This window comes from Larus michahellis, chromosome 18, assembly GCF_964199755.1.
Source record: "Larus michahellis chromosome 18, bLarMic1.1, whole genome shotgun sequence".
NCBI lineage: Eukaryota > Metazoa > Chordata > Aves > Charadriiformes > Laridae > Larus > Larus michahellis.
Genome location: NC_133913.1, coordinates 5,706,987 through 5,734,773, shown reverse-complemented (window position 1 = coordinate 5,734,773; position 27,787 = coordinate 5,706,987). Strand labels below are relative to the sequence as shown.

Below are 27,787 nucleotides of genomic sequence, written 5' to 3'. Positions count from 1 at the left end.
ACCATGAACGGTCGCTATCTGGATCCTGGCACTTCGTTTCCTTGATGTTCCCGTGCTTTAGCAGCTCTGAAAAGCGAGAGACCCGAGATGCTGCGCGGAACAGAAGCCTCTTGTATTGCAGTTCCCGGCACTGCTGCTAGCCAAGCCTCTGCATGCCACTCTTTCTCCTCTAACAATATTCCTTTTGATCCTCTGTGTGCCAGGCCTTTTACCGACCTGTGAAATCTTACATCATAACTGTTCCGAAGTCAGCACAGCAGCAACAACCAGGCAGGGTTATGGCTATATTTAGAAAATATTCAAAAACACCAGTAAGATTGCTTTTAAAAAAAAAAATAATAAAAAAACCCAAACGCTGTCGGGGTAGAAATAAGATCTACTGTTCAGTGATTTGCTTTGCTTTTTTTTTTTGATCTGTTGTGTCATCTTTGTATTTATGCCCTCAGGTGAAAGTGGGGCTGGGAAGACTGAGGCCAGTAAATACATTATGCAGTACATAGCAGCCATTACCAACCCCGGGCAGAGAGCGGAGGTGGAAAGGTAAGGGCTTAGCAGAAAAACAAGTGAAATTGTTTTGTTTACGGATCTCTCTCTGCGAACTGTGTAGCACCATAGACTCACAGAGTGGTTTGGGCTGGAAGGGACCTTAAAGCCCGCCCAGGGCCACCCCCTGCCCTGGGCAGGGACACCTCCCACCAGCCCAGGTTGCTCCAAGCCCCGTCCAACCTGGCCTTGAACCCCTCCAGGGATGGGGCAGCCACAGCTTCTCTGGGCAACCTGGGCCAGGGGCTCACTGCCCTCACAGCAAAGAATTTCTTCCTAATATCTAATCTAAATCTCCCCTCTTTCAGTTTAAAACCCTTGTTAACCATGTTATTAGGTGGTCTCTTGTATTAATTGCATGTTGATTTTACAGCATTTACGTAACTTCTTCGGATACTACGTTTACTCCGAGAATTTTGCGATATCGATTTCTAAGTCACGTAGAAAAGTTTGAACTTTCAAAATAAAAACAGTATCTAGAAATCATGTTTCTTGTGGCAAATTGCCTGAAATACGTGTATGTTAGAATAGCGTGGTGAGTGCAAGGAGCATATTCCGTGACCTTTCAGGCTTGCGTGCTCCTGAATTGCAAAATATGCCTGTCAGCCGTAGAGTAAAAGGTTTTGAGCAAAGAATGTGACTTTCTGCTGAAACAGACCTAGTATCTGCCCCAACAAAAATTTTGACAATTACTTGCAAGAGAGTCCAAGGAATCGATTTCAAAACTTACATCTGTAAGGAACTGAACTTTTGACGCTATTTTCAGTGGGGGGATCTGGTCTTTGGTTCCCATGTGCTTGGCAATAAGGAACGTCACCAGAAGCTCCCAGCTGATTTCCCACGGGATTGCTAATGTCATACACATCTGCCAAATACATCATCCAAGAGCATCTCTGCTGTTACTAAATTCTTCTCTGGAAATGCCCGCAAAAAAAAATTCCATGGTTTGAGTATACAAGTCTGGGCTTACCCTGTTCTCTTTTCCATTTCTCTGTGCTACAGAGTGAAGAACATACTGCTGAAATCCAACTGTGTGCTAGAGGCCTTTGGCAATGCCAAAACAAACCGTAATGACAATTCCAGCAGGTTTGGAAAATATATGGATATCAACTTTGATTTTAAAGGAGACCCGATAGGTGGGCATATCAATAATTACTTACTAGAAAAGGTAAGCCACGCTCACTTCAGAGCTAGAGGCTTTGATGTAGTTACTTTTGTAATATGTGCTGCCAATAGAAGATGTTCCGTTCAGATGTGGTGTGTCATTATGTTACGTACGAGGGCACAGACTCTCATTTAAATCTAGGGCTTTATTTTTCTCCAAGAATTACTGTAAGTAACTGAACTGCTGCTGAAGCCCCGGCAGCGCCCTGTGACTTTGCTTTCAGAGCTCCCTGTGTAAGGGACTAGAGGTTTTCTCCAAAGCTTGCGAGCGTATAGGTGTATGAACTTTGTATCCAGAATAAAAGCTGAGATTAATTTAACTCTATAAAACTCCTTCTTTATAAGTTCCCGCATTGAGATCTCACTGGTGAATAAAAGGAGAAGATATCTAGGTCTGTAAGTAGCACCCGTATGCTTGAGAAGTGTTCTTCTGGAATAATGCCCCAGCCTTGTGTGATCTTTTAGTAGCTTGTTTTTATATATTCCAAGTGATCTGAAACATAATTATTTTTTTTTTTCACGTCATTAAGTGGTGCCTGAAAACATTGGAATATGTAAAACTCTGTAGAGAAAGTGGGCTTGATCTATTAACCGTTCTCGTTATGTGTGAGACATATGCCTGGCTTTAATTTACATGTTTGACCACATCTGCTAACATGCTTTTTTGTTTGTGTTTTTTACTTTTCCCGTGATTTCCCTGAAGTCTATTTTCAGAATAAACACTTTATTTTAAAAAACAAACCAACAAACCCAAACATTTAACACGTGATACTTGCCTGCAGAGAAGGGGTGGGGCTGCAGCTGCAGTGACTGAAATCCTGACCGATTCTTTCATAGTCTCGGCTTCTACCGAGTTAAACTTGTTTCCGTTTGACAGCAGTTGAGGTTCCCATCCCAACACAAGCAGTGAACAAACACTCACTTTGCTTTGCAGCAGGAGCACGTGCTTTGTCACTCTCCGTAGGTCAAACTTGTAGCATGAAATAAGGATGTGTTGCTTCTTGACTGAATTTCTGCTGCGTTTAACGTTTGATTATTTTTGTGCTGTTTTACGCTGATTTGGAAGGAGTGCTCTGCAGATGGAGCTGTCGCTTGCTCCCTAAAACAATGCCCTTGTGCTAGAGTGGGGCGCTCGCTGGTGCTGGTGGTCGGCCTCTCCTGGGGTTGTAAAGTGGTTACCATGGCCCACGGCGCCTTTTTTTGTAGTCACAGCGTCCTGTTTTTCATTGCCGACGATCAAATAACAAACTGAAATGCTGTTTTATTGGACTCTTCCATGAAAGCAATTCTGTAGTCGCCACGTGGGATTCCTGGGCGGAAGTAGGACATTGCAGCTGTTACACAAGATGGTCTTTTTGATTATAGACTTCAAACTCCGTGGTCGTGCCTAGCTAATGACGTTCCTAGCAGACTTGCTGTAAGATAAGATTGCTTTGGAGGTGTCCTAGCGGTGCTGAACCGATGCATCGGTGTCTCAGGGGAGGGGGGAATCGGGCTGTCCACACCCAGAAATACCTATCTTTGTATTTTCCCCCGCCAGTCTCGTGTGATTGTGCAACAGCCGGGAGAACGAAGCTTTCATTCTTTTTACCAGGTTTGTATGCTTTTGCTGAAACAAATGACTTTTCTTAAGTTTCCCAGGCACGATAGGCAAAATATTTAAAGCTTTCACCCTGCCGTGTGTTTTGCAAAGGGTTCCCTTGGTGTTGCATCTTGGGTGATCTCAGGTTCATCAGTTCTTTGAAGAGGCCTGGTCTGGGGAAGGAGCATGGGAAGATTTACTTTTTTCTATCCTCCAGTCCCATATTAACACATTTGTAAACTTAAAAGGAGGCTAACTAAACAAATATTGGACTTTGACTCACTGTTTTATTTGTAGTAAGTCTAATCCCTCTGTTTTCTCTTGAGGCCTCCAGTCCATATGGAAGTAATTTTATGACACCAAGTTGACTTTTTTTTTTTTTGGGGGGGGGGGGGGGGGGATGTTCTTTTTAATGTCTTCCATATCGTATGGTGGTTCCCTTGTGGGCCCTTTGGGGGAAACGGTCGGCCTATTAGTATAACCTTTATTCTCAGTTTTGCAGTGAGGGAAACATAGGTTTGGTTATTTTTTTCCCCCGCTTACTCAGCACTCCGTGATGGCATGTCAGCACCTCGCTCGTGAATGTGTCGCTTCCGTATTGGAAGGTCTCTGCGTATGGCAGAGAAGGTAAATGCGCTTGCCAAGACACATCTGTGGCGTGTCACCGATGTAAACGTGTCTGGTCCGTGAAGAGGTTCAGGCTTGTTTTCTGAACAGTTGTGTCACTCAAGAGGACAGTCACTGAGGCAACCTCTCACTGGTGGTCAGGGCCCCACAGCGATGCAGACCGTGTGTTTGGCACGTGTTGTGCTTGTGACTCCAGATACCGTAGCTGATTCTTCTGTAGCAGTGATTTAATGTTTTTACGATTTTTCTTGTTGAGCAGATGAATAAGAAACAGAAAAAGGAAGGATTTTATCTTCTTTTTTTTTTTTTTTCATTCACTGTTTCTTAAAATACTCTTTGTACAGCTCCTGCAGGGGGGTTCTGACCAGATGTTACGTTCTCTACATCTTCAGAAGGATGCGTCTGCGTACAGCTATATCTGTCCCGGAGCACAGATAAAGGTGAGGGTGTTGTCAGGGAGCTAGAGGTAACTCGTCTTAAAATTGTAAACGCTTCTTGAAAGACTTCAAGTACTGCTGAGCTAGCAGAAGCTGAGACCAATATTTACAATGTTTATGGAAAGGTGACACCAATGAGCTATTTTTAATGGAGTTTCTGGCCCTAGAGGACAAGCCTGTGTGTACCTGTGCGTACTGCACTTGTGTCTGCTTATAAAAACCACTCAAATGTAGTAGGAGAGACATTACCTTTGTTAATAAATGCAAGCATAGATATTTGACCCATTACCAGCGACAGACCTTTCCTGCTTCATGGGTGACTTAAGCTGCTTTCTGTACCAAAAAGCCGTAAGGATTCTTTTTTTTTTTATTATTATTATAGTGGGAGCTTTTAAGTTGCTGAAGCGTTCATTCTTCATGTCTGACTTATACTCAAGGGGGCCTCTGAGCAGGAAAGAAGGGAACAAACCCCTAAAGTTTTTAGGACAACAAGATCCTGAACACTTTAAATACGTCTGGAGTGGTCCTTAGTGTCGTCCCTCTGAAGCAGGGTCCGGAGAAAAGGCTCCCTGATTTCCTAATTGCTTTCTTCAGATGCTCTTTGGCAAAAAAAACCCCACTGACCTTCTCAGACGCCTTGATCAGTTTCTCTAGAAATCTGCAGTGAAAACAAACCCAGATGACTGGGAGGGGGCAAGAGGCTCATCTGGAGAAAGCTGGTGATCAGAAATGTTCTGCTGGTGCTGTGCAGCTTCTTAGAGGGTCTGTGACTGCGCTGCTTTACTCTTTCACGATAAATTCCACTGGGAAGGTACTGAGCTATTTAATGATGCTGTGATGGATTTCTGTATCTCAGTGCTGGTGTGTCCACATTGCATGTGTGTCCAGTGTGGGTTCAGCGGGCAAGCAGCCGGTATGGCGTTAGAATAAATTGAGAAATCTCATGACAGCGTCTTGCATCTGAAATATAGCAAAGTACATTTCTATTTCCCATGGGCTTGCAAAATCTTTGCTTTCTCACAGTTGGCTTCCATTAAGCTCCTCGTGTCCCAAACATCTCTTTCCCCTCAGTGTTCCATCAATGATGGTGCAGAGTTCAAAGCGGTAGCTGATGCCATGAAAGTGATAGGCTTCAAGCAAGAGGAGATTCAGACTGTCTACAAAATTGTGGCCGCCATTCTTCACTTGGTAAGCTCCCTGCCCGCAGGTGTGAGTAGGCTCTTCTTCAGGAAGGGGTCAGACAATACATTTGTACTTCCAGCAGCTCTAATTTTCTTGCTGCAGAAGCACTTGGAAGATCTTTTGGCTGGAAAAGTGTACACCTTCCAGTGGTGAGTGAGATTCCTTGATAAAATAGGACACTGCAGTAACGATGGAGGATCACATGTATTCTTGCATGTTCCAGATCCCAAGACAGACATATCACGAAGTCCTGGGAGCTGTTAAATGTTCTGAAAAGGAATGGAAGGAATTGTTTGGGTTTGGCAGTGAGGGGTAGGGAGCTCTTGCCTCGCTATCCTTCTGTCCCCTTTTACCCTCACCGTCATCACTGGGACTTTGCTGGAGGGATGGTACTTCACGGGGGAGGCTTGAGCACAGCCGGGTACAGGAGACCTCTCAATTCTCTGCATTCTGCTGCTAAGGAAATCCTTCCTTCACCCATATTCTCCTGGGACCCAGAGAGTCTCCTCCCCTGCGCAGTGTCCTCGTACCTCAGATCTTCTTTTCCTTGAGGAGAGAGCCACCGCAGGTGGGCAGGAGGAAGGTGGCAGAGAAAAAGGTAGCTTTTTTCCTTTTTTTTTTTTTTTTTTTTTCTTTTCCTCCTCCTTGGAGTAGTTGTTCCCCAGGCTGGGGAAGGGATGGAGTCAGGGTGTGAGGCCGCTCCCACGAACAACGCAGCGGTATTGCTGCTTAATCCAGGCACGGCAGGTGTTCAGTAAGGAACCTTCGTTGTCAGTCCAGCCCCATCAGCCGTGCTGACTTCTCAGCTCCCCCAGAATATTCACATCACCTTTGTGGGCAACAGCGTCGCAGTAAGAACAGCAGCCCAGCGTTTCTGGGGCGAGCTGCAGTGGAGATGAAATGCTACATCCAGTGTTTGCATACTTAATGTCATTTCCCATCACTAGACTCTGAATCTTGAGACAGTGTTTGATTAAACTTCTGGAAGTGTTTGGTGTATTGTTTTTTCCAAAGCTGAGCTGAACACTGAGCTGGAATGCTGTTTTTTGAGTCAGGCTTTGCTGCTTCCACCATTGTTGGGGCTTTGCTGCTTCCACCGATGTTGGAGCTTTGGGGGTAGGTGGATGTGCAAGGCCCACCCTTCTGTGTTAGGAGATCTACTGCCTTGAACAGCAGGTGGAACATGGATGGACTCGGGATGTACTGATTCCTATTAATAAAAGAGATTGAGAAATCTACTTTCTTGCTACTTCTTGCAGGGGAACTTGAAGTTTTCTGTGGATGGTGATACGCCTGTAATAGAAAATGGCAAGGTTGTGTCGATCATCGCAGACTTGCTGTCAACAAAATCTGAAATGGTGGAGAAGGCGCTTTTGTTTCGGACTGTAGCTACCGGTCGGGATGTCATTGACAAACAACATACCGAACAAGAAGCCACCTACGGCAGAGATGCCTTTGCAAAAGTGAGTTTAAATTTCCTTTCTTTGCATCCAATTTTGTATGTGACAGTAACTCAGATGCATTTCTTTTGCTTTTGCCTTCTGGTTGAGTTGTACTTGGTGCAGCAAAGAATGGAAATGCCTGAGGAGAGCATTCACTATTGAATTGCCTTCATAGTAGCACATTTTTTCAGTGCTGGGGTCCCAACAGGATTCCTGGGTGGATCGATAAGTATAGCGCTTGCTGAGACACAGGAAGTCCGTACTTCATGCGGATTTATTTCTGAATGTGTGCGCCCCTGTGTTCTGTGGGGGGTTGCAGCACAGCCCCTTCCCTGGCTGCGCCACAGCCCGCACTACAACCAGCAGCGCTTGCGGCGCGCGCGGGAGGGGAGGGAGCCGCCAGCCCGGCTTGCTGGCATCTCCAAGAGGAATACAGCGTACAGGGCTGAGTGTTTTGGGAAATACGATTCTTGACTTCACTTAGGAGTTAAATTCAAAGAGCAGAGAGTGGAGCTGTAACATCTAGAACTCAGGTTGGAGACCCAAAATGCTGTCTCTCTTTTGGAAAGGTGGATACTGATGACCGAAGGAATGACAATTGTCCTTCCTTTGCTAAGAAATCAAATGGCAAGAGAAGAACAGATGAAGTTATGAAGATCCTTGATTATTAACTTGACTTTTTTTCCTAAGATTTTATGTTTGCACAGCTTGGCAGTACATTTTGAACATGCAGACTGCGAAGGTACCTATGCCTACAGAACATTTTCATTTTGAAAGGCGAAGAGGAATATTTTGCTGCCGCTGTGTTCAGTTGTTAGGTTTCTATAACTGAACTCTGACTCGCTCCTCAATATTGTTAAATTACTCTCAGCTATGGTAGTTATTAGACAGCTGAAAAGCAGACTGGATTCAAATGAAGGGAACCACTGTACCTAGTGACCTCACCGCGATTTAGGCTTCATGTAAATGAGTTTTGGATGAAAGAAAAAAAAATATTTTCAGAGAATATTTTCTTCTTGTCAGTAGCTGTTCGCTTTTAGCAGAGTGGTATTCGTAGCTTTTGTGTAGTTAGGGCAGGATCTTGACTTACACTTTGTAGCACCACGTGTGGCATTTACCGGAAACAACCAAGACAGATGCAGGCAAAAATCCTCAGTATTTGTTTCCTGGCAGGCCATATACGAGCGCCTCTTCTGTTGGATTGTGACACACATCAATGATGTGATTGAAGTGAAGAACTATGACACTACAATACATGGGAAAAACACGGTCATTGGCGTCCTGGATATCTATGGCTTTGAAATATTTGACAATAACAGGTGAGCCACGTTGTTGAAGCACAGTGCTGGGCCTTTGCCTTTCCTGTGTGAGAAAACTCATTGCTTTTTTCCTTATGTTTTTGCAGTTTTGAGCAATTTTGCATTAATTACTGCAATGAAAAGCTACAGCAGCTCTTTATTCAGCTGGTTCTAAAGCAGGAGCAGGAAGAGTACCAGCGAGAGGGAATTCCCTGGAAGCATGTGAGTGATTTGGCAGAGGAGGGAGAGGGCGGTTTGAGGTCAGTGTACCAGCAGAAGTCCCAGATCCAGAGTTGCCCCACATGTACGCTCCTGTCGAAGTCGATAGGACATCTGTGTCCACGCCAGCTGTACTGTCAGACGTGCTGTCTGGCAGTCAGCCTGTGGAAGAAGCTAAGCAATCGTCTCAGAACATTGCTTTGCTTGCCATGGTGTGGGAAAATAAGTGACTCCAGGTCTGAGTTAAAGCATATTGTGGCATCTCTGGGATGTCACCCATATCCCCGCGTGTTTCTGTTCAGAGTGCTTGTGTGTTTTGTGTAGTTATAGATATTCCAGTGTAAAAATCTTGAGTTCTCCTGTTCAAATTCCTTTCACAATGACAAGGTGTGCAATTTTCCCTGTGGTGACTGTGCACAGTTGTATGTTAAAAGACCTTTTAAAGTGGATTCTGTAGCAGCTGATTTTTAGCAGAGATCTTGAGATGAATGTGAGGTGAATGAGAGATGGCTCGCTCTGCTGTTCGGTGTAGAGTAGCCTGCTTAATTTTGAGTTGGTGAGCAACGGATTGAAAGCTGATTGCTCCTCCTGTGAATGGTGGGCCCCGTTCTCTCTGCCAGACACACGGTACTGTTCGTCAGTGGCCAGCGCTGGTACTTCTCTCTCCAAAGTCACAAATATACCCGTTCTTTGTGTTTTACAGATTGATTACTTTAACAACCAGGTCATTGTCGACCTGGTAGAGCAGCAGCACAAAGGGATCATTGCCATTCTGGACGATGCCTGCATGAATGTTGGAAAAGTTACAGACGAGATGTTCCTCGAGGCTCTTAATAACAAGCTGGGGAAGCACGCTCATTTCTCCAGCAGAAAGGTAATGTCTCCTCTGTATCCTCAAAACTTGCTTCCTTTCCTGCGTGATACGTTCTCTATTTCTTTAGATGCAGCAGAAAAAGGAAAAAGACTTGCTGGGGTTGGAATCGATACCCTCGAGCGTGAAATGAAGTGCCTGAGAGCAGCAGCAGCAGCAGCTCCTAATTACGGAGTCTGCTCTGGGTTTAGGTCGTGCCTCGGGCGGGCCCGGATCCGGCAGAGGGAGCTCAAGGATGTCCAATGTGAGATCGGTTTTATTCCAGGCATAAAAGAAGCCTGAGCTCGTGCCTTGACATATCATGATGTCATCTGGAGCCAATCGATGCGCGGTTTCGACCCACGTGATGCTCTTCCCAGGCTGCTCTAATACACAGTGACAGTGAAATTATTCCCACTTCTGCATTATTACAGCACTGTGATTTATTTTTTTTTTTTTTTTCATCGTCATTGGCTACGAAACATGTTCATCTCGCATTGTACCTATGATCGTCCAGGCCCCTCGACTTCCTTTGGTTTCAGTACAATGTACGAATTAAAAGGCTTTATTTATTCCTCACTTGGCAGCATTTGGAAAACATGGTCACCAGCCTGATTAATTTGAGAATCTTTCACACTGAGTAATCAAATAAGGGCCTTTAATTTATTGATGCCTCTCTACTGAGAAACGTCATTTGAAAGGCATCATTCAGAACGCTGGTCCCCCCCCTTCTCCCTCCCACCCCAGTACAATATTTTATGTAGGTCAGAAATACAAAATTAGCATGGTTGTATAAGATATGTGCTAAAGGCTGCCTCCAGGGAGGCTGAATGTAAACAATAGATCTGGATGGGGCCTGTTTGGGTAGGGTGAAAATAAAATAACCGCTTTTTCCTTCCAGATGTGGCTTTCCTTAAGTGCCCTTTAGCTGCAGCACACCTGTCATCTCATCTGCCACATCCCTCCTCGCCGAGGGAGGGGGACGGAATCTTGCTTTCTGCTGTAACCTAGATTTTACCCGCTTAAGCAGCAGACGCATAGCCTGTTCTGAGTAAACTCACCTGAAACCAAGTATTTTCATGATGTTTCTACATTTTAATGCAAATTGCTTCCGTTAGCACTAATGATTGTGAATAGGAAAGTGGGGGGGAGAGTCTTGAATCCTCTGCGGTGGGAATCGGTCCAGCCTCTGGAGCTGCCTGCTCAATAGATGTGAGCTGGTGAAGAAAGGACTTCAGTTTCTGTTGTGTCCTTGGTCCTGCGTCTGCTCAGGTGCCCTGGGTCTGTCACGGAGAGAGCCGGGTAGTGCTGTCATACGGCGGGGAAGAGGACTGAATTTCGTCAGGAATATGGGAGGCTGTAAAATGAAAATTAAAAAAATAATAATCTGTGTGAGTCCTTACCTTCAGGAGTCCCTTGGCAGCATAGGAAACGTTAAAAGAGAATATTGCCAGTTGCAGCATTCCTCAGTAGGGGGTGGCATTGTCAGAAAACTGTTTGCACAGACCAGGAGGGAAACAAGGAATACTGCTGTAAATAATGTTTATGGAGGGTATGATCTATCTTCCTGGCTTGCTAATTTCTAGTTTAAATCAAAGTAGCCTTGAAAAAATTGACACGTAAAACTCTCAGCATCATAATTATTTTTTTTTGTCCCCTCTCGTATCTTTGCAGATGTCCTTTGCCAGTACCTAAGATACCTTCCTCAGTCCCCTCTAGAACCGCTGTAGGAAACCGGCGCTTCCTAAGCCGGCCTCTTCTAGCTTGAATTAAAACAAAGGACTTGGTGTCATTTCATAATTTGCTTCTGTAGACTGCAGTAGTTCTGCCCGGGTGCTATAAAGTTCAGCGTAGATGGAAGCTGTTCGTAAAGAGTTAAAGTGTGTGCACTGACACGTTGTGGGAAGAGCTCCCTTCTTTCGGGCTGCGTTAATGCTTCGCTGCTCCCCTCTGGAGCGTGTTGCAGGCTGGCTCCATGTGGATAAGCTCTAAGGGGCTGCTCTGCCCTAAATAGTAGCGTCCTAGTTTGTGCGCTGCATGTCTGGTCTGCTGCTGTCTGCTTGGTTGTCCTGGTGAAAGCCAAACACACCAGGAAAAATACTGGCCAAAACTTCCACTAGGAGTATTTGTGGCAAAATTTTATGTTCCTAGAATTGTCCTTCTGAATTGTCCTTCTCTGGAGGCATGCTGACTATTCTGATAATGCTTCTCAACGTCACAGGTTCATTTTCTCAGCCTCTTTAAGTTCTGATTTTTTCAATTGATCATCTACTTTCAAAGGATCGAGCGCAGTGATGGACAGTCTGTGCATTCCTCAACCTTCAAATGTGGAGACAATTTCCGATTGGGAAGGGAAGAACATGAGAATGTCCGTTCTAGTCCACCTGACGTAGCATCTTCCAAGACACTAGGCAATAGGGAAGGTCTAAGCGACAGAAGAACATGGGACAAATGTGTAATGATATTTTGATATGCTCCCAGTCTCCAGTGGTCTGCAGCCCAGGAACTAGATGATCTCCAGAGGTCCCTTCCAACCCCTGTCATTCTGTGAACCTTCTGAATCAGGGCTGGCGTCCTTAATGTTTTTTATCTTTTTTTTTTTTTTTTTTTTAATTGACTAAGAATTCCACGGGCTGCTTACTCATATGAAGAGCTTCTTCCTTCCCGTTTTCCTCCCTTCTCCCTTTTAGGTTACATCTGTTGCCTCCTAGTTCTTGAACACCAAAGCGTGGTTCACTGTGTTTTCTAATACATCAACTCCATGTCGTTTGCCATCGACTTCTGGCAGTTCTGTCTTGACCTGAAGAGGTTTAGTTCATTTGGCCCTTCCTCCTGTAGCAGTCAGTCAGTGCTCTTGATCCTTTTTACCCTTCTTCAAGCCTTTTCCAGTTCTCCTGCATCCTGTTTGAGATGGAGGGTAATTAAGGTACTTGTTGGTCTGGAAATGGAAAGTTTGGGGCCCATCGTTTGGTATGAACTTCGTCTTTTCTGTTTGTGTATCACTGTGTTTAATTTAATGTGCTCTTTTTTGCCATTCCTTTAGCCTCTCATGTCTTCCTGCCGTTCTTCACAGCCGGCCTTTGTCTTTACTTCCCTGACTAATTAAGCACCGTCAACAACCCGATCACCTTCCTGTTCCCCTCAGATCACAGCTCATTTAAGAGGCTGTTAACGGCGTAGATGTCAGCGATGTCAGCGCAGGACCCATTTCCCATCTTCCCAGCGGTTACCTGCGTGAGGACCCTTTCTCTTATCTCTCGTAGCAGCTTAAATGCTTTGAGTTGTTAGTGAGGAACCTTGTGAAAAGGCTCATAGAAATCCAAGCAGCCTCTCAACTGTATCAGTACACTCGCTGTTCTCTTTTAATAATTTCAACTGATTTGCCCAATAGACAAAAGGTTCACAGAGGGAAACATTCCTTCAAAACCTTAGCATTGTGTTAAGCCACCTTCCAGTCTCTCCAGTACTGCGTGAGTTTTAAGTGAGAAGCTTGTGCAGCCCGCCGCGTCCCGTCCGGTAGCAACAGTTGCTTCATTTCCTTGTGGTTTTCTTGTCATATATCTCTTCTATTGACGCGTCGGTTTGAGATGTATGTTTTGGGTGGCTGAAAAAAGGCATTACATCCTCCGTAGCTCCTTGCTGGTGAACGCAGCTGCAAAAAGAAAAATGACTTTGTTTTCCTCGTACGGCCTCATTTCTTCATTTTCTCTGTGTTCCTTCGACACCTTGGTCGTCTGTCAGCTCTGCAGACCCTGGCGGGCGTCCTGCTCCTGCTGTGCTGGTGTCTTGCACCTTTGGAACCTTCCCTGTACCTTGTTACTCAAACTTTTTGGTTTCCTCCTTGTGATTTTATTTTTATTTTATTTTATTTTATTTTTTCTCCCGTTTTTTCTGTCACTTTGAGCCACTCTCTTTTCTACTCTTGGGCACGGGCGAAGTTTTCTGGAGGATACCTTCCTGCTTCTAAGAATCTCTCCTGCCCTGCAGTCTAACCGTGCTAATTTCCTCTTTTGTGTTTTCCCAAGACTTTTGCTGGGTAGTAGATATTTGCTCATAGCCCTCGGTGTTTTTAAATGGTGCCTGTGCTTCCTGCAAAGACTTCATTCATCTACCTGCCCCTTTTGGCTTTAATCCTCGTTTTTATCTCATTCTCCTTTTTTAATTAAGCTGAGCCTGGCGGATTTTTTGGCTTCTGTTATTCCTGAAGGGGTGAGTGTATTGTGGCCACTGCTGCTGAACGGCTGCCATGTGGGCACGTGGCATCTTCGTTTAGGGAAGGGACGTAACGAGCAGCCTGAGCTGAGAGCGGAGGGCTGGAGCTGGGACCACCCTGCGTCCGCAGGGGTGGGCACCGTGCGGGGGGGGTCTTGCGTGATCTAGAGTGATTTGGGACACAACAAGCACTGCTATCAGAACTGCCACGTTTTGATTTCTTCATTTCTTTGCTGAGGAGTGATGCTGCAATGGAAAAAAGATAAAGGCGACTTGAAAAAAGGCGTAAATTAACTCCTTGGTGCGATGTTTCTCTACGTGTGCGAATCTTCTTTTTGCTTAATGGTGTTTCTGAGATAGTATCAATTTTTTAATAAAACTGTAGGCTCTTGCAACTTGATTTGGTACATATATATGGTTTCATAATGCATCCATGAAAAAATATTGTAAAGCAGTATTATAACTGGATTTCACATCTACACCTGCCTAGATAAAGTGGAATAACTGTAGTTTCCATTTCTATTTCCAATGCTTTCCGTGAAGCTTGACAATCCATGGGTGATGTTTTCATGTGTGTGAATTTATTCTAGCTTTGTGCAACTGACAAAACGCTGGAGTTTGACAGAGACTTTCGAATCAAGCACTACGCCGGAGATGTGATGTGAGTTTCTTCCAGAAGTCAAGGTTCACCTTCTATTTTTGTCTTTTAGCCAGCTTTGAAGTGGTACAATATTCTGATTTGATGCTGCTCCTGGTATGAACCAGAATAGCTGTCACACGGAATTACAGAGTGCAGCAGTTGCTTATCAATTAAATCTTATGCTGGTTGCTTGCTGTACAGAAAATGATTTTGTACTTGGAACTGAAACAAAAGGAGAATGTGGGGGGGGGGGGTGCGGGGAGAGCAGTGCTTCAGGGAAAAAAAGGGAGGGGGGGGGGGAAGCCAGCCCTGTTTATGCAAGAAAGCTTTCCTGAGCTAATAAAATCTGGTTTCGACATCTGGTTAGTGAGATTATGTAACTTTCTGGCTTTCGATTTCCCAAATCGGTTTGAGCAGACTCAAAATCCAGGGAAGTGTTGAACTGAAACGAGGATCAGCGCGAGGAGCCTTCCCCCTCAGGTTGAAAAGTTGCCTGTACCCGAAGGCTACGAGAATGGCCACAGCACAGGACGGTCGTGGGAAGGCAGATGAAGTAGGAGTGAAAGGTGCCCATATGTTAGAAACTGTCTGGAATATCACCGGAGTGATTTAATGGTTTAGGATTGGCGTAACTCCCCGTGCCAGCAGAATCTAAAGGGAGTTAATGAGGAAACAAGTTAGGATTTCTTTTACCTTGGGATTAAATTGATCTTTAATTTATAAGGGTGTAATCATACAGGCGGCCATTCAGCGCAGCTCGATTTTGTCCTGGGGTCTTTGCTGAGCGATGCCTGAGAGACATCCCCGATTTCAAAGCGTTTTGCCAAGGGGGAGAAAAGACAAGGTGCCCTGTCAGTGGCTGGACTTTCTCACTGCCAGCGGCTGAAAAATTTTGTAAAAGAAAATTGAAATGTGGAAATACTTGCAGATAATATTTGAGCCTGAACCACGTTGTGTGGAGCAGTAAGACTGGGGTGGCTCCGTGCAGGGATCTGGACGCTGTGGGGCTCTGGACCCCAGTGCCTGCAGCGTGGACTCAGGCTTCCAGGAGGGGTCCGACACTCAGGAAGCAGCTGAGTGGGAGTCACCGAATGGGGAGATTTTGGACCTTTTCTTTGAGGAGAGAGTGCTGTCTGTCTTGAGGTTTGAAGAAGAGATGAAACTTTGAAATTATAATCTTTCAGGGTGCTCGTTCTGTGGGAATAGAGGAAGGAAAGAGTCCAAAACGTGTGTTGATTTCCGGGAGTTCCCCCGTCACTGGTTATAGGCTGCTCTTGGTTTTTTTTCTTCCACTAGAGAATCTTCCTTGCCACCGAGAGAGGGACGGACTAGACATAATGAAAAAGAAAACGTAATTTCTGTAGGATTTAACACAAACATGTGCTCTGAATTTGGAGGCAGAAGCCATGAGCGTAACTCTGGAATTTGGGCCATCGACTTGCTCAAGTCCTGCTGGGCGTCTCAGCCATGCTGCTCTTCACCCGCATGGTTCAGACGGCTTTCTAAAACTAGATGTGTGTCGTTCCTGCACTGGAGGTGGGAAGCTGGGCAGAAGGGTTGAAGTCTCACACAGGCCTCACGCAGCAAATTAGTGATAGGGTGGGAAACGGAGCTGGATTCCCGATTAGCATCTGCGGTGTCTGCAGGAGTGCAAGGATGCCGATTCCACGCCGACACCAGCGGCTCACAGAAGGACTTTGCTGCTTTGCAGTTAACTCAGTTTTTCTTTTTTTCTTTTCCAGTTACTCAGTCACTGGATTTATTGACAAAAACAAGGACACTTTATTTCAAGACTTCAAGCGCCTCATGTACAACAGGTAGGAATAAAAATATTAATGAGGTGAATTTAAATCTGGTTTGTGAGAATCCCGTTTTATAAAGTGGATGCTAGGAGAGACTAACATCTCGGCTGATGCTATCTTTACTGTGTGCGCAGTGCACGTGAATAAACACGTGGCTTTGGGATTTGATCTTTGTATATCTGCTGTGACCTGAAGGCTGTTGGTTTGATTTTTTGGGATAAAGTCCTTGTTCTGTGTATCTTGGTTTTGTTCTGGCACAACCTTTCATTTAACTGAATTTAAAGTGTTTGTTTGAACCCGACTCATTGAGCAATGACGACAGCTGTGCAGAGATCACCTGCGCTGCCTGATTTGTCATTAACCAGGTTTTTGGAGCAGTTGCAGACGTGCTGTTACTGATCTCTCTTCAATGGGTGCTGAAGATGCTGAGTAGCATTTACTCAACAACAGATATCACGTATTTTAGGGGTGAGGGGGAAAATGGGCAAATAGATTTGAATCCTTTTCGTATGTGCAGTGATGTGAAAAATTTAAGCCCGGTTTACAAATACTAATCAGGCAAGTACAAGTTGCCTTTGATGAGCAAATCTGAAATCCTATCAAAATGCGCGTGTAGATACAAGCGCTCCAGAAAGCTCTTTTCCTTGATGGCTGGCATTAAACGTGTTCTAACTCTTTTGTAACTGTGGCCTATCTCAACCTTTCAGAGACTTTGCTCAGAGGGGGAAGTCAGCAAAAAATAGCCTGCAGCTGCTTGGACAACTCTGTTTACCTGGTTTAACAGCCAGTACAACTATTGACTTATTTTAGAGTCCTGTTATGTTTACTCCATGTAATCCCTTAAACAGCCTTGCAGTTCGTGGTTTCAAGACTTCACACTAACCAAAAACCTGCAAAATATTTGCTGTAAGGAGGTTTTATTAAATTTAGACTCTGTTTTCCATTTAAGTCTCTCGTAAAGACTGTTCACAGAGACCACTTACGGCACATTAAAGCGCGTGATAGATTGGCTATTAGATTGCCGTAACTGCTCTCAGCTTTTGTCTGTTCCCGAGCTCCTGCCATCCATCATGGCCGTTTTACCTCACCTTCAACCCTTCAAGAAAATGTAGCCTAAAATGGATAAATTATTCGATATATCACGAATGGTGCAGTAATACAGCTTGAAATCAGATAGCAAGTTTCAAGGGAGGATGTTCTGGGTTACGGTCTTACTCTTTTCTGTTTTGATTAAATTCTTTATGTTTGTGTCAGTAAGGCAGACTCTGCTTTTGATAGATCGCTTATGCGGGATTTTTACTATGCCATTACTGCACATCTTTATCTGAAGAGGAGAACGCACTTGTCATTTTTCTAGACTATTCGGTTGTAAGCTTCAACCGTATATTGCTCAAGAGCAAGAGCTGTTTTGCCCGGGAACGTCATATTGCTTCGGCTGATACATTTTGAGCTGAAAACACCCATAGATCTGGACAGAAGCAAGCTGTTGAATTTTGAATTGAGTGGAAATGCTGTTAGCCTGTGTAATTAAAGAGACTGTCTTTTAGCTCTAACCCTGTGTTGAAGATGATGTGGCCTGAAGGTAAACTGAGCATCACCGAGGTAACCAAGCGACCTCTGACAGCTGCTACTCTTTTTAAGAACTCCATGATTGCGCTAGTGGACAACCTGGCATCAAAGGTAAATATTTCCATTTCAAAATTGACTCCGACTTCTGATTAGTGGGGTGTAGCTTCTCTGTGGAGAGGCTGCTGCCTTCCTATCACTGCAACCAGTCGGAAAGCTGAGCTGATCAGTGGCGGATGAGCGTTGGCTGTGACAGTGGGCAGCTGTGAAGGTCTCGTGGGAGGGTTAGCTGCCATCCTCGCCTAAAGAAGGTGGACTTTTGTTTCCGCTGTGACCCGTGTATCTTTCACTGGTAGGAATGGCAGTCGCTCTTAGGTAATAATTAGTATATCAAATAAATAATCATCTTCAACAAAACTCTTTTGGCAGAGGGCCCAGAGGATGTAGTTTCGCGGTGGAGAGATTCTCTCTCTCTGGCTTTCAGTGCCGAGAGACTTCTGTGAAAATCCAGGCAGACGTGCGTGATTTCCTTCTTTCCTCTTTGCTGTGTTCAGAGGGTGAGAAGTGAAAGCTTTCATTTTACAAAATAATTAAGTTTTATAGTAGGAAGTATTGCTTTGGCAAGCATCGCTTTGTGTGAAAAAGGGTAGGCAAGGGAACAAACTGGGGAAATGGCTGTTTGAACGCAGTGCAGCTGAACGGCAGGATGAGGTGAGCAGCGTGATCCCTCCTGCGAGCAGAGATCACTACCAAATATTTGGGTGTTGCTGATGCCAGGTGACCTTGCTGCACTCCCGGCATTTTGGTAGTGTTGGGGAAGGGGAATGCGGTCCACAAGAGATGAACAGTGAGCCCGGAGCAGTGGTGTATGTTAACACATAGAATAAGTGACCAATAAAGGGTGATGTGTTCTGACTGTCTTCTCGGGAGTTGTGGTGGCAAAGGAAATGTGAGTGGCCCAAGATCGGGAGGGATAACGTGCCCGCAGATGTGCTGAGGCTAGCAAAAGCTTTGTAGAGCAATGATCCTGGTTCTAATAAGAAGGCCCTGTGAAGAGCAGAGCACTATTTGAATTTTTGCTTGGAGAAGCAGCCACACGACTAACAAAGTCTTGGTGGGCGTTGCATTGGTCAGAGCGCGGTCACGCAGAGCTATCCGCACTGGGAATATTACAAGGAATAGTATAGTGCTTCCTGTTTTCCACAATTAGGAGATGAAAACACGCTTGATTTATGGTTTTGAGTTCTAGTTCTGGAGTGGATGTAATCTGCAGCAGAAAATCTGCAGGAGGGTGTGCGAGCCTGGCCCAAGCCATCTCGAGGTGCTAGCCGGGCTTCGGACTGGGGAATGAAGCCCCATAGCTCCCTCCAGTACTGTGTGACTAAGGGCTGCCAAGAGGACGCCCTTGTTAGCCCAGCCAAAAGCCAGGGCTTGCTTCAGGCAGGGACCATTAGTAGAAGCCAAGAGAGGTCCTGCCCCACTGCCTGTGCAGCCAGCAGCTTTCCTGGATGGGAAATCATGAGCTGTTGGGGCTGGAGAAGGTGGCTGTGACCCTGATGAAAGGGAGATGGGGACAAACTTTAGTCTGACTTTCCAAGGAGTCAAGATTTACCTGATCTGTCAGTCCCCCAAATAATTTGTTGGCTAGCCCTAACCTAAATTTGCGTATAGAGATCTCAAGAACCCAAAAGGTTTTCTCAATGTGTTGTGAAAAAAGTCGAGGGAGGTGATTCTGCCCCTCTGCTCCCCTCGGGGGAGACCCCACCTGGAGTGCTGTGTCCAGCTCTGGGGCACCAACAGCAGAAGGACACGGAGCTGTTGGAGCGGGGCCAGAGGAGGCCCCGGAGATGCTGGGAGGGCTGGAGCCCCTCTGCTGTGGGGACAGGCTGAGAGAGCTGGGGGGGTTCAGCCTGGGGAAGAGAAGGCTCCGGGGAGACCTTGGAGCCCCTTCCAGTCCCTAAAGGGGCTCCAGGAAAGCTGGGGAGGGACTCTGGAGCAGGGAGGGGAGCCATGGGACGAGGGGGAAGGGTTTTAAACTGAAAGAGGGGAGATTTGGATGAGATCTGAGGCAGAAATGTTTCCCTCTGAGGGTGGTGAGCCCCTGGCCCAGGTTGCCCAGAGAAGCTGTGGCTGCCCCATCCCTGGAGGGGTTCAAGGCCAGGTTGGACGGGGCTTGGAGCAACGTGGTCTGGTGGGAGGTGTCCCTGCCCAGGGCAGGGGGTGGCACTGGGTGGCCTTTAAGGTCCCTTCCAGCCCAAATCATTCTATGACTCTCTGAAAATGAGTAGTTGGGGAAGGAAAGAGGTTCTGATTGCTGCCTCTTGGGTAACGCAGTTCTCTGCCGTACGGAGCAGTCACGTTGTCTCTTGCTGAGCCAAACAGGTGGGGAACCTGAGGCACCACAGTGAAGTGTTTCAAGCAACACAGACAGAAACTGCTGGGGGTGTTGTAGTGGAGGGCTGTGATCAAGGGGGGATGGCAGGGAGCCGTTGGTGGGAAGTTTTGACAAGTATTCGTGGAAAAACATTTGCTTGTTTATTGGAAAAAATTTTCTAGGCCACCTGGTATTTTTAAAAATAGAATAGTCAAGAGAATTCTGTGCACTGTGGTGGTTTGAACAATTCCTACAACTCACCGCGGCAGATGAAGAGTTTAAAGCGCACGTTATCCATCTTGAGTCAGTAGGTACCAAAATGCGTCATTGAGGGCTGGCTGGCTTGTGTGAAATGAGTTAGTTTTGTTCCATTTATCATCAACATCTCTGGCACAAATGACAGCCTTTTCCAAGGATAGATCATAACCAGGAACTGTTTCCGAGTCAAAAATTAAGCTCGTGAATTCACTAGGAGGTTCCTGAGTGTGTCTCGGTGTCGTCCTTCCCCGTTCTTTACCTTCCCTGAACTTTCAGTGAGAAACTTGTATTGAAGACGTTGGGTTTTTCCGGATTTTCTATTGAATAGCAATGGAGAAAATTGTCTGGAAGCATTGTATTTTCCAGAGAGTTATGGAGCCCATCAAAGGGAAAGCTCTCATTAACCAGGCGTGTTTGCCGGGACTTAGCACGGCTGTTGCCGAGCAGGAAGGATCCCGGGGCTGCCTTGGTCGTGCGGTGCTTTATGGCCAACCTTTGGCATGATGGAGGGCTGGAACAAAGCGGGGCAAATTCCCACTTCGGAGCCAGCTGTTTAAAAGTTTACATGGCTAATGCTACTTGCAGAACAGTTTGTAGGTACTGAAGTTTGTAAACTAAGTTATGTTCAGCTATTTTTAGTGGAGAGCCTGGTTGTTATATGTCTTTAAAACCCAAAAATTTGGGGAGACCCATTCTGAAGTCAAGCTGATGTTACTTTAAAGGGTCTAAATTTTGGCGCGTCCTAGAAAGGAGAGGTTGCTTAGATGAGGGTCCTGAACACTGTCACTGTGTACTTCAAACGGTAAAACAGAGCGCAGAGAGACAGTGCTTCTGTTTGGCCATCGTGCCCTGAGGTTCTCTTTGAGGTGACTTTTTGGCCAGTTAATAATATGTGCATGTTATTAGCAAGCTAATAACTCCGGGCATTCAAGCCGTGCTTCGCTAGATCCTGGTTCTGCGCAAATAAATGGGATGCTCTGCCTCTGAGTCCTTGCCAGTTTGGATACTTGTCTCGGCTCTTGCTTCTGCTGGGGGCTGGAGGGCGGGCGACCGGTTGCTGCTCTCGGGCTGGTAAAACCACCGTCTCTCTCGGGGGCACCACTCCTTGCCGTTCCAGGTGCTGTCGTTCTTCCCTTGGGTTGTTACTCATTTTTCCCGTGCTTAACTTGGGACCGGAGCTGCACTTCTGGGGCTCAGCAGTGACGACCTTGACGGGTCTGACTGTGGTTTGGACCCTGCAGGACTCTTTTTTTTTTTTTTTATTTTATTTTTTATTTTTTTATTTTTATTTTTATTTTTCGGGAAGCTTGTGGTAACGGCTGCTGAGCCCAGCTCTCTGAGAGCAGCCTGGCACAAGCGGCGGTAGCTGCTGGGGGTGCGGGTGGCAGAGGAATACGGTTCCGTAGGGAGAGGTAATATCGGTTCATGTTTTTCTCAGCTGTTTCTCAAAAAACAAGATGAAGATAGGCTTGAATTTTGTTGCCGTTTGAGCTGATTTATTAACGTGACTGGAGTTTGCCCAGTATTTAAGTGCAGTCGGTGCTGCTTTTCTCAGCCTGGCCTCCCATTCCGCCGGGGCTGCTCTTAATGTTTCCCATAAACTGCTTTAAACCGTATTTATGTGCTCTGTTTCTAGAGTCCTCGAACAGAATGGCAGCCCAAGAGCTCATTTTCATTTATACTCATTTGGCCTTCCCAAAAAGCTGCAGGGTTTTTGGCAATATCAACAGTATCTTTAATCCTGTCATTTGAGGGAATAACGTCCAAAAATGCTAATTGGGTGGACAGGAATAATAATAATAACAGAAACAAAGCTCGAAGTCTGTGAATACAGTACCTACAGTGCTAGTGGCTTATTTAACTTTTCTGGTATTTAAAATAACCACCTTTAAAATTCCGTTTTGTTGGTATTCTGATGTAAATCTGGAATATTCAGTGATGAAGCGGAGTTCTGTGGCCCCCGAGAGGAAGGGGCAGGCGCTGTGGTTATGAGGGTGCCAGATGCTTCCGTAAGGGTGAGTCGCATACAAGCGGTGTTAACGCTGCAGGAGCTGTTTGCAAATGTGGTTTTAACTTCACCTTGTGCATACACGCGTCCACACAAGCACGGAGACTTCAGGAAATACGTTTTTGGAGGATGCCGAGTTGACGTGGGGCTTATCAGTACCAGTATCTGAATAACACTGTAATCCTCCAGACTTACACTGAGAGTCTTTTGGGCAGAAACCTCTGGTAGGTAGATAAAAGTGTTTTGTTTTGTTTTTTCAAAAAACAAACCAATCAAGCCAAAAACCAGCTTTACAGAGTTGCCGTGTAACGGTTCTCCGGCACGTGTTTTACTGCCCGTGCTGTTCTCCTGAGGATTTGGTCTGTGATGGATGACTTTGGGTGGCTTTTCTTTTAAATACTGCCACGGGAAGTCCTTTGGCTGACACGGCGGTAAGTGACGGGCTTCTCTAGGAACTCTCTCTGGACATGCATCTCTTTTTTCTTTTCTTTTTTTTTTTTTCTTTTTTTACCCTCCTTCTCTGTAACTCCTTTTGTCTGACTCTTCTTTCTTCCTTACCTCTCCTCTCCTATCCAGGTTGACAGGCTTCGTCTCTAGTAAGTTCTCGTGTCATCGCTGTGACATGTCCAGCACGAATTTGTCAGCCCTGTGCCCTACCCCTTCTCTCATCTATCGAGCTATAAGCGATGGAAAAGAAACCTCTCGGGGGGAGTTTGTCTAGGGTGCAGTGACTTTAAACTGGTTTGTTTTCTTTTTGACGCTTAACACAATCTCTCGGCAGCTTGATTTGAAAATTTAAAAAAGTTGCAATTAGGCCTCTAACCAGCTTTCAGAACTGGGGGCCTTTGTGTCACTGTATTTCAGTTCTTCCATTTATAAAATGCAGCTCCCAGGCTTGACAGCCTCGTGGTGCAATAATGGGAGCTGCATAATTATCCCCCTGAAGAGCTGAGGCTGGTGGGATTGTAAGCATGGAATAATCTACTTTAGAATTTGCCCTCGTAGCTGTCATTGCTGTGAGGCTTTAATTGCACTGTAATTGCACTGATAGATGATCTCCTGTCTGTGCAGGAGCTTCCTATTTCGCTTTTCCAAAGGGAAAGCAGTGTCTTGACTTCTGCCTTTTATATCGAATGCAAATACAGTCGCTCCTCTTTGTGCTGGGCTTGAAGCCACAGATTTTCTTTTGCAGGGAGGTTTGTTGCGGTGTTGAATGGCGAAGACATGAGTGACAAGCCAAGCAGGCAGCTCTGGGGTGGTGGAGGGAGCGTGTGCGTTGGCAATAATGAATAGCTGTGAACTGGGCGCTGTAATGGCAGCGATGAGCAAGTAACACCAGTTCCCTTGAGGCAGAGGAGTGGGATGCACTTTCTCGATTCCATACTCCTAACGACTTCTTTAGTTTCGTTCCTGTGTTCTCAAGATGTTGCAGTTCTGTGCATCCACCATGGAATATTTGCGATGTAGAATCATTTTGGTTGGAAAAGACCTTTAAGATCATCAAGTCCAACCGTAATACTAATCTCATCAAAGGATTTATATTCGTCTTGACATCAGATGCAGCGCAATGGTGTTGAGGGCAGATCTGGCGTCATTCTGATGTTAGTGACGCTGTTGCTAACACTGGGATGGGTCTGCCCTTAAGGGTGACTAATGTGTGGATGGAGAAGTGGCCCAAGCTGAACGTTATTAGCAAGAGGGGTTGGGGAGAATTCTAGACCATTCACCTTCACACCTGCAGACTCTTTCACAGCTTCTAGGTTCAGGTGTACTTCAAGGAGTTTTTTGTATATCCTACATTTTCCCCAAATAGCTTATTTCCAGAGATACTGGGGACTTGTTCCAGCAGATGAAGGGCCTGGCCTTTGTTTCTTGCCACGCAACTGAGAGATTATGATGCAGAGCTTATCGTAATGCCCTATAACGCACATCATAATGCCCCTGATGTGGGCATCGGGTCCAGCAAACTCCTATTCCTCATCAGTTACAGCTGCCATGACCACATCAAACCTCCTTCAACCCTGATTTGAAGTTCAGAAAGGGCTGCTTCTACCTTCGGAGTTTGACACCCGACGTCTGAGACAGCATGAAGAGTGCCGGTGACGGCGGCGTTCCCATGGCACAGCCATGCTCTACAACTGAAGGGAAAATCATCACCCACGCAGCCTGCAAGCTCTGAGAGCTGGTAGGACACAGTGGAGTGAATAAAGGCCCTTGTAAACCTTCTTACCTTTGGTGCAGAGATAATTTTCAGGAGAAAGCCAAAAAAGTTAATTATATAAATCTCTTTAAATTGTACCAGTACTATATATTTCACCGCTCTCTCCTTAAGGAAAGGAGAATAGAATAGGTACGGGTTGTGTTGAATTACCGTGGCAGAAGGCGGCGCTCGGCATGGTGGTGAACCTTGGTAGAAGACCTCACCCAGAACAGAGCTGTTGCTTGGCTGCCTGGTGTCCTGGGGAACCTGTGTCCTGGGGAACCTGTGTCCTCAGCGTTCCTGCCTTTTCTGAGCCTGGCGCTTTCTGAGGATGTGAAAAGAAGAGTGGGATGAAGAGGCCGTTGTCCTACCGGGGGCCCACGTAGTGGTATGGAAGCAGGGCCATTTTCTCCCCTGTGTGCAGCTTTGCCTCGGTCTCCCTCGTAAGGAAAGGAACCAAACAAGACCATGATCGAGCTATCCTTGATGTGCTTCATGGGGAGAGGTGAAGTCACTGGGGGAGAAGGGAGGTGATGTAAGAATGTGTATTGCCCACACGTCCCTCCTCTACCCACGCACTCCCCACGCCTCCGTAGGCATGCCTGGCTTGCTGTGGGGAGGGTGGGCAGCACGGGGATGCTGCCAGCTCTTGCATGGGTGCCTGACTTGGATTTTGCTCCTTTCCTTGCTGCCGTATATTCCTACCCTGGGGACAGCCCTCCAGGAGACAAGCAGAGCAATCAGCAATACTGATTGCGTTCTTCAGAAAGCAGGGAAACGTTCCAGTCCAGCACCATGCCCAGAAGGTCCACTGCCTTGGATCAGTTTCTGGGATACAAGGCTCTGCTGTTCCAAGGCCTCCATATCTCCACCTCTTCATTATTCATACTCATCCTATTCATATTCATTGGCGAGTGGAAGCTCCGTGTGCCTGTCACTAGTGCTGCGTGCCTCCAGGTTACGTCAGGACTAGCCAGGATGGTCAAGGGCGATCCTGTTTCTTCAATATTACTGAAGGGGAAGTAGCAATTCTGGGCCTTTTATATTATCCTGAGATTAGCTAAGTGACCTAAAATCATAGAAAATAGGGCTAAATCATAGACAAATCATAGAAAATAGGGCTGAAGGGGACCTTGGGAATTTATCTGCTGTCCGAAGACACCTCTGTCTTCTCTTCACAGATGCTTGTTCAGGCTGTTCCTCTCTGCTGATGGAGCTCGCTCCCCTCTCCCCAGGCATTCAGCTCCCATTCCTTCTTCTCCTGATGCCTAATTTGAATGTTTACACTGTAGTTAAAGCCGGTGCTTCTTTGCCCTAAAACCGAATATTTACTTTTCTTCATATCTACCCGTTAAGTGCATAAAATCTAACATCGGGATGGTTATGTGGCTCCTCAGTCCTTCAAAACTAAATCGTATTTCCTCTGAGTCACTCTTTCTGGGATTTTTCATCTTTCTTGTTCTTCCTTGAACTGACTCACCGCCGTTTGCGTCCCACTTGAACTGCAGTGCCCCCAACCTTAATGCGATGCTCAGACAAGTAGAAATCTGTTGGGGTTTTTTGTCTTGCGGTTTTGCTGTTCCTGTGCCCCTTCCTTAGAAAAACACACACTTGACTCATGTTCCCCCAGAACTCCTAGATCTTTCTTTTTAGCGCTAGTGTCAAATCAGTTTTTCGTTCTTTTATTAAACAACTATTTCTGCCTCAGTGTGGAACTTTGCATTTGCCCTCACTAAATTAATCCTTTTTTTCATTTTTTTTTTTTTCCCCCACACCACTCCTCCCATTTGTTAATGGTGTGGGTTCTTGCACTCTGAAACTTCATATTGCCTGCGGATTTAGTACCCACGCTGTACTCCTGCAGGAGCTCAAATCGCTGTTGAAACCATCCAGTAGTGCTGGAACGGAACTTTCCTTTGGAAAACCCTTGGGGTTTCCCTTTAGAGAAGGGGCCTCTGGTTACCCAGAGCAGTTTTACAGATGGTTTTACAGCCACTGGTTTCATCTACTCCAGGGGAAAAAATGCTAAAATTTCATTCTTAATGTATCAGTTGCGCTTATGAAAGGTGACATCTTCTAACGTTCAGATATCAGACGGGCTGCTTATCTCCCTGTATCATCACGTTGGCATTGCTGTAAACTGATTTTTTAAATGCCCCGGTTTAAGTCCATCTTTGCCGTGTCCTTTGAAGCAAGTCTGGACGTACTGGGACCTTCTGAGCTGACTGGGATCCTCGTTTGAGTTCTCTCCTTGGCGAGTGATGAGACTTGGTGGGCAGTCGGCTCTGCCAGCCTGCACAATGTGCCACTGCTTTTGCAAGGGCTACTTAAAAAATAGTATCTATTAATGTTCTAAGAATGCAGTTTTACCTTGAAACAGTATAAGGTGGGCCTTTATGACACTTAATAATTGCTTTTCTCCCCACCAATAAAGTTAGAAGTGGGATAGCAAGGGCTAACGAAGAGAAAGAAATGAATGGACTTCAAAACCCGTTGTGATGAAAGTAAATAAGTTTAAAAGACTTATAGCCAGACCTTACAAGTTGGTGCTGGTTATAGGCCATGCTGGCCGAAGTGGAAGTTGCTTTTAATCTCATAAAAATAAAAGCAAACGTCAAATCAGCCTAGCAGGGCTGTATATGGGGCTTATCTCATGGGTGCAGGCCGGCGGGCAGCGAAGGGTGTGCGACCCTGTGGGACTCTGTCCCGAGTGGACCAGCTGGGCTGTGCCGGGTGGAGTAAAGCCACCAGTCCCCCTTCAACGTCCTCGGCTGCCGGCAAGTCCCAGGCGGTGCAGGAAGAGGAGCTGGTGTGCTGGTGGCGGCTCGTGGTTGTCCCGTGGAAGGTGTGGTGCTGGTGGTGTTGAACTGGGGTGGAAGGTAGCTGCGTCTCGCCCTGCGCAGGGTAGTGGTCAGTGATTGCCATCATTCAAGGGTGGCTTTGGAGGGCTTGATTCAGCGCGGTTTAAAAACTATGGAGTAATCCATGCTGCTTTTAGATGTTGATGCTGGAAAAGCCATATTCGGCAATCAGGGCAATGAGTTACATTGCTTGTTCTGTCTTTTATGAAGACTCTTTTTGTTATTGTCACAGTTTGTAGAGAAGGGGGACGTGGAACTGGTTGTGTTGTGTAGCCAAGGACAGCTGAACTCCAATGAGTGACACATTGATTCAAGGCCAGGTTGGACGGGGCTTGGAGGAACCTGGGCTGGTGGGAGGTGTCCCTGCCCAGGGCAGGGGGGTGGAACAAGATGATCTTTAAGGTCCCTTCCAACCCAAACCGTTCTGTGATCCTGTAACAGATGTCGTTGCAGTGTGCGAAGGGGAGGAACGCGTTCCGTGCCACTCTTGTCATTTTGGTTCTAACCTTGTAATTCCTGTTA

The 27,787-nt window shown here is 46.0% G+C and overlaps 1 protein-coding gene across 5 annotated transcripts in view; it reads left to right on the top strand.

Annotated features, from left to right (window-relative positions):
- Positions 1-27,787, top strand: part of MYO1D (myosin ID) — a 175,249-nt gene that overhangs the window by 38,626 nt on the left and 108,836 nt on the right. For all 5 annotated transcript variants that reach the window (XM_074562010.1, XM_074562011.1, XM_074562012.1 and 2 more), the window contains exons 3-14: positions 447-540; positions 1,546-1,711; positions 3,248-3,301; positions 4,261-4,356; positions 5,425-5,541; positions 6,795-6,998; positions 8,151-8,296; positions 8,383-8,497; positions 9,198-9,368; positions 14,147-14,217; positions 15,939-16,013; positions 17,546-17,678. In XM_074562010.1, the coding sequence (XP_074418111.1) occupies positions 447-540; positions 1,546-1,711; positions 3,248-3,301; positions 4,261-4,356; positions 5,425-5,541; positions 6,795-6,998; positions 8,151-8,296; positions 8,383-8,497; positions 9,198-9,368; positions 14,147-14,217; positions 15,939-16,013; positions 17,546-17,678 (1,442 nt within the window). The remainder of the gene's footprint in view (positions 1-446; positions 541-1,545; positions 1,712-3,247; positions 3,302-4,260; positions 4,357-5,424; positions 5,542-6,794; positions 6,999-8,150; positions 8,297-8,382; positions 8,498-9,197; positions 9,369-14,146; positions 14,218-15,938; positions 16,014-17,545; positions 17,679-27,787) is intronic.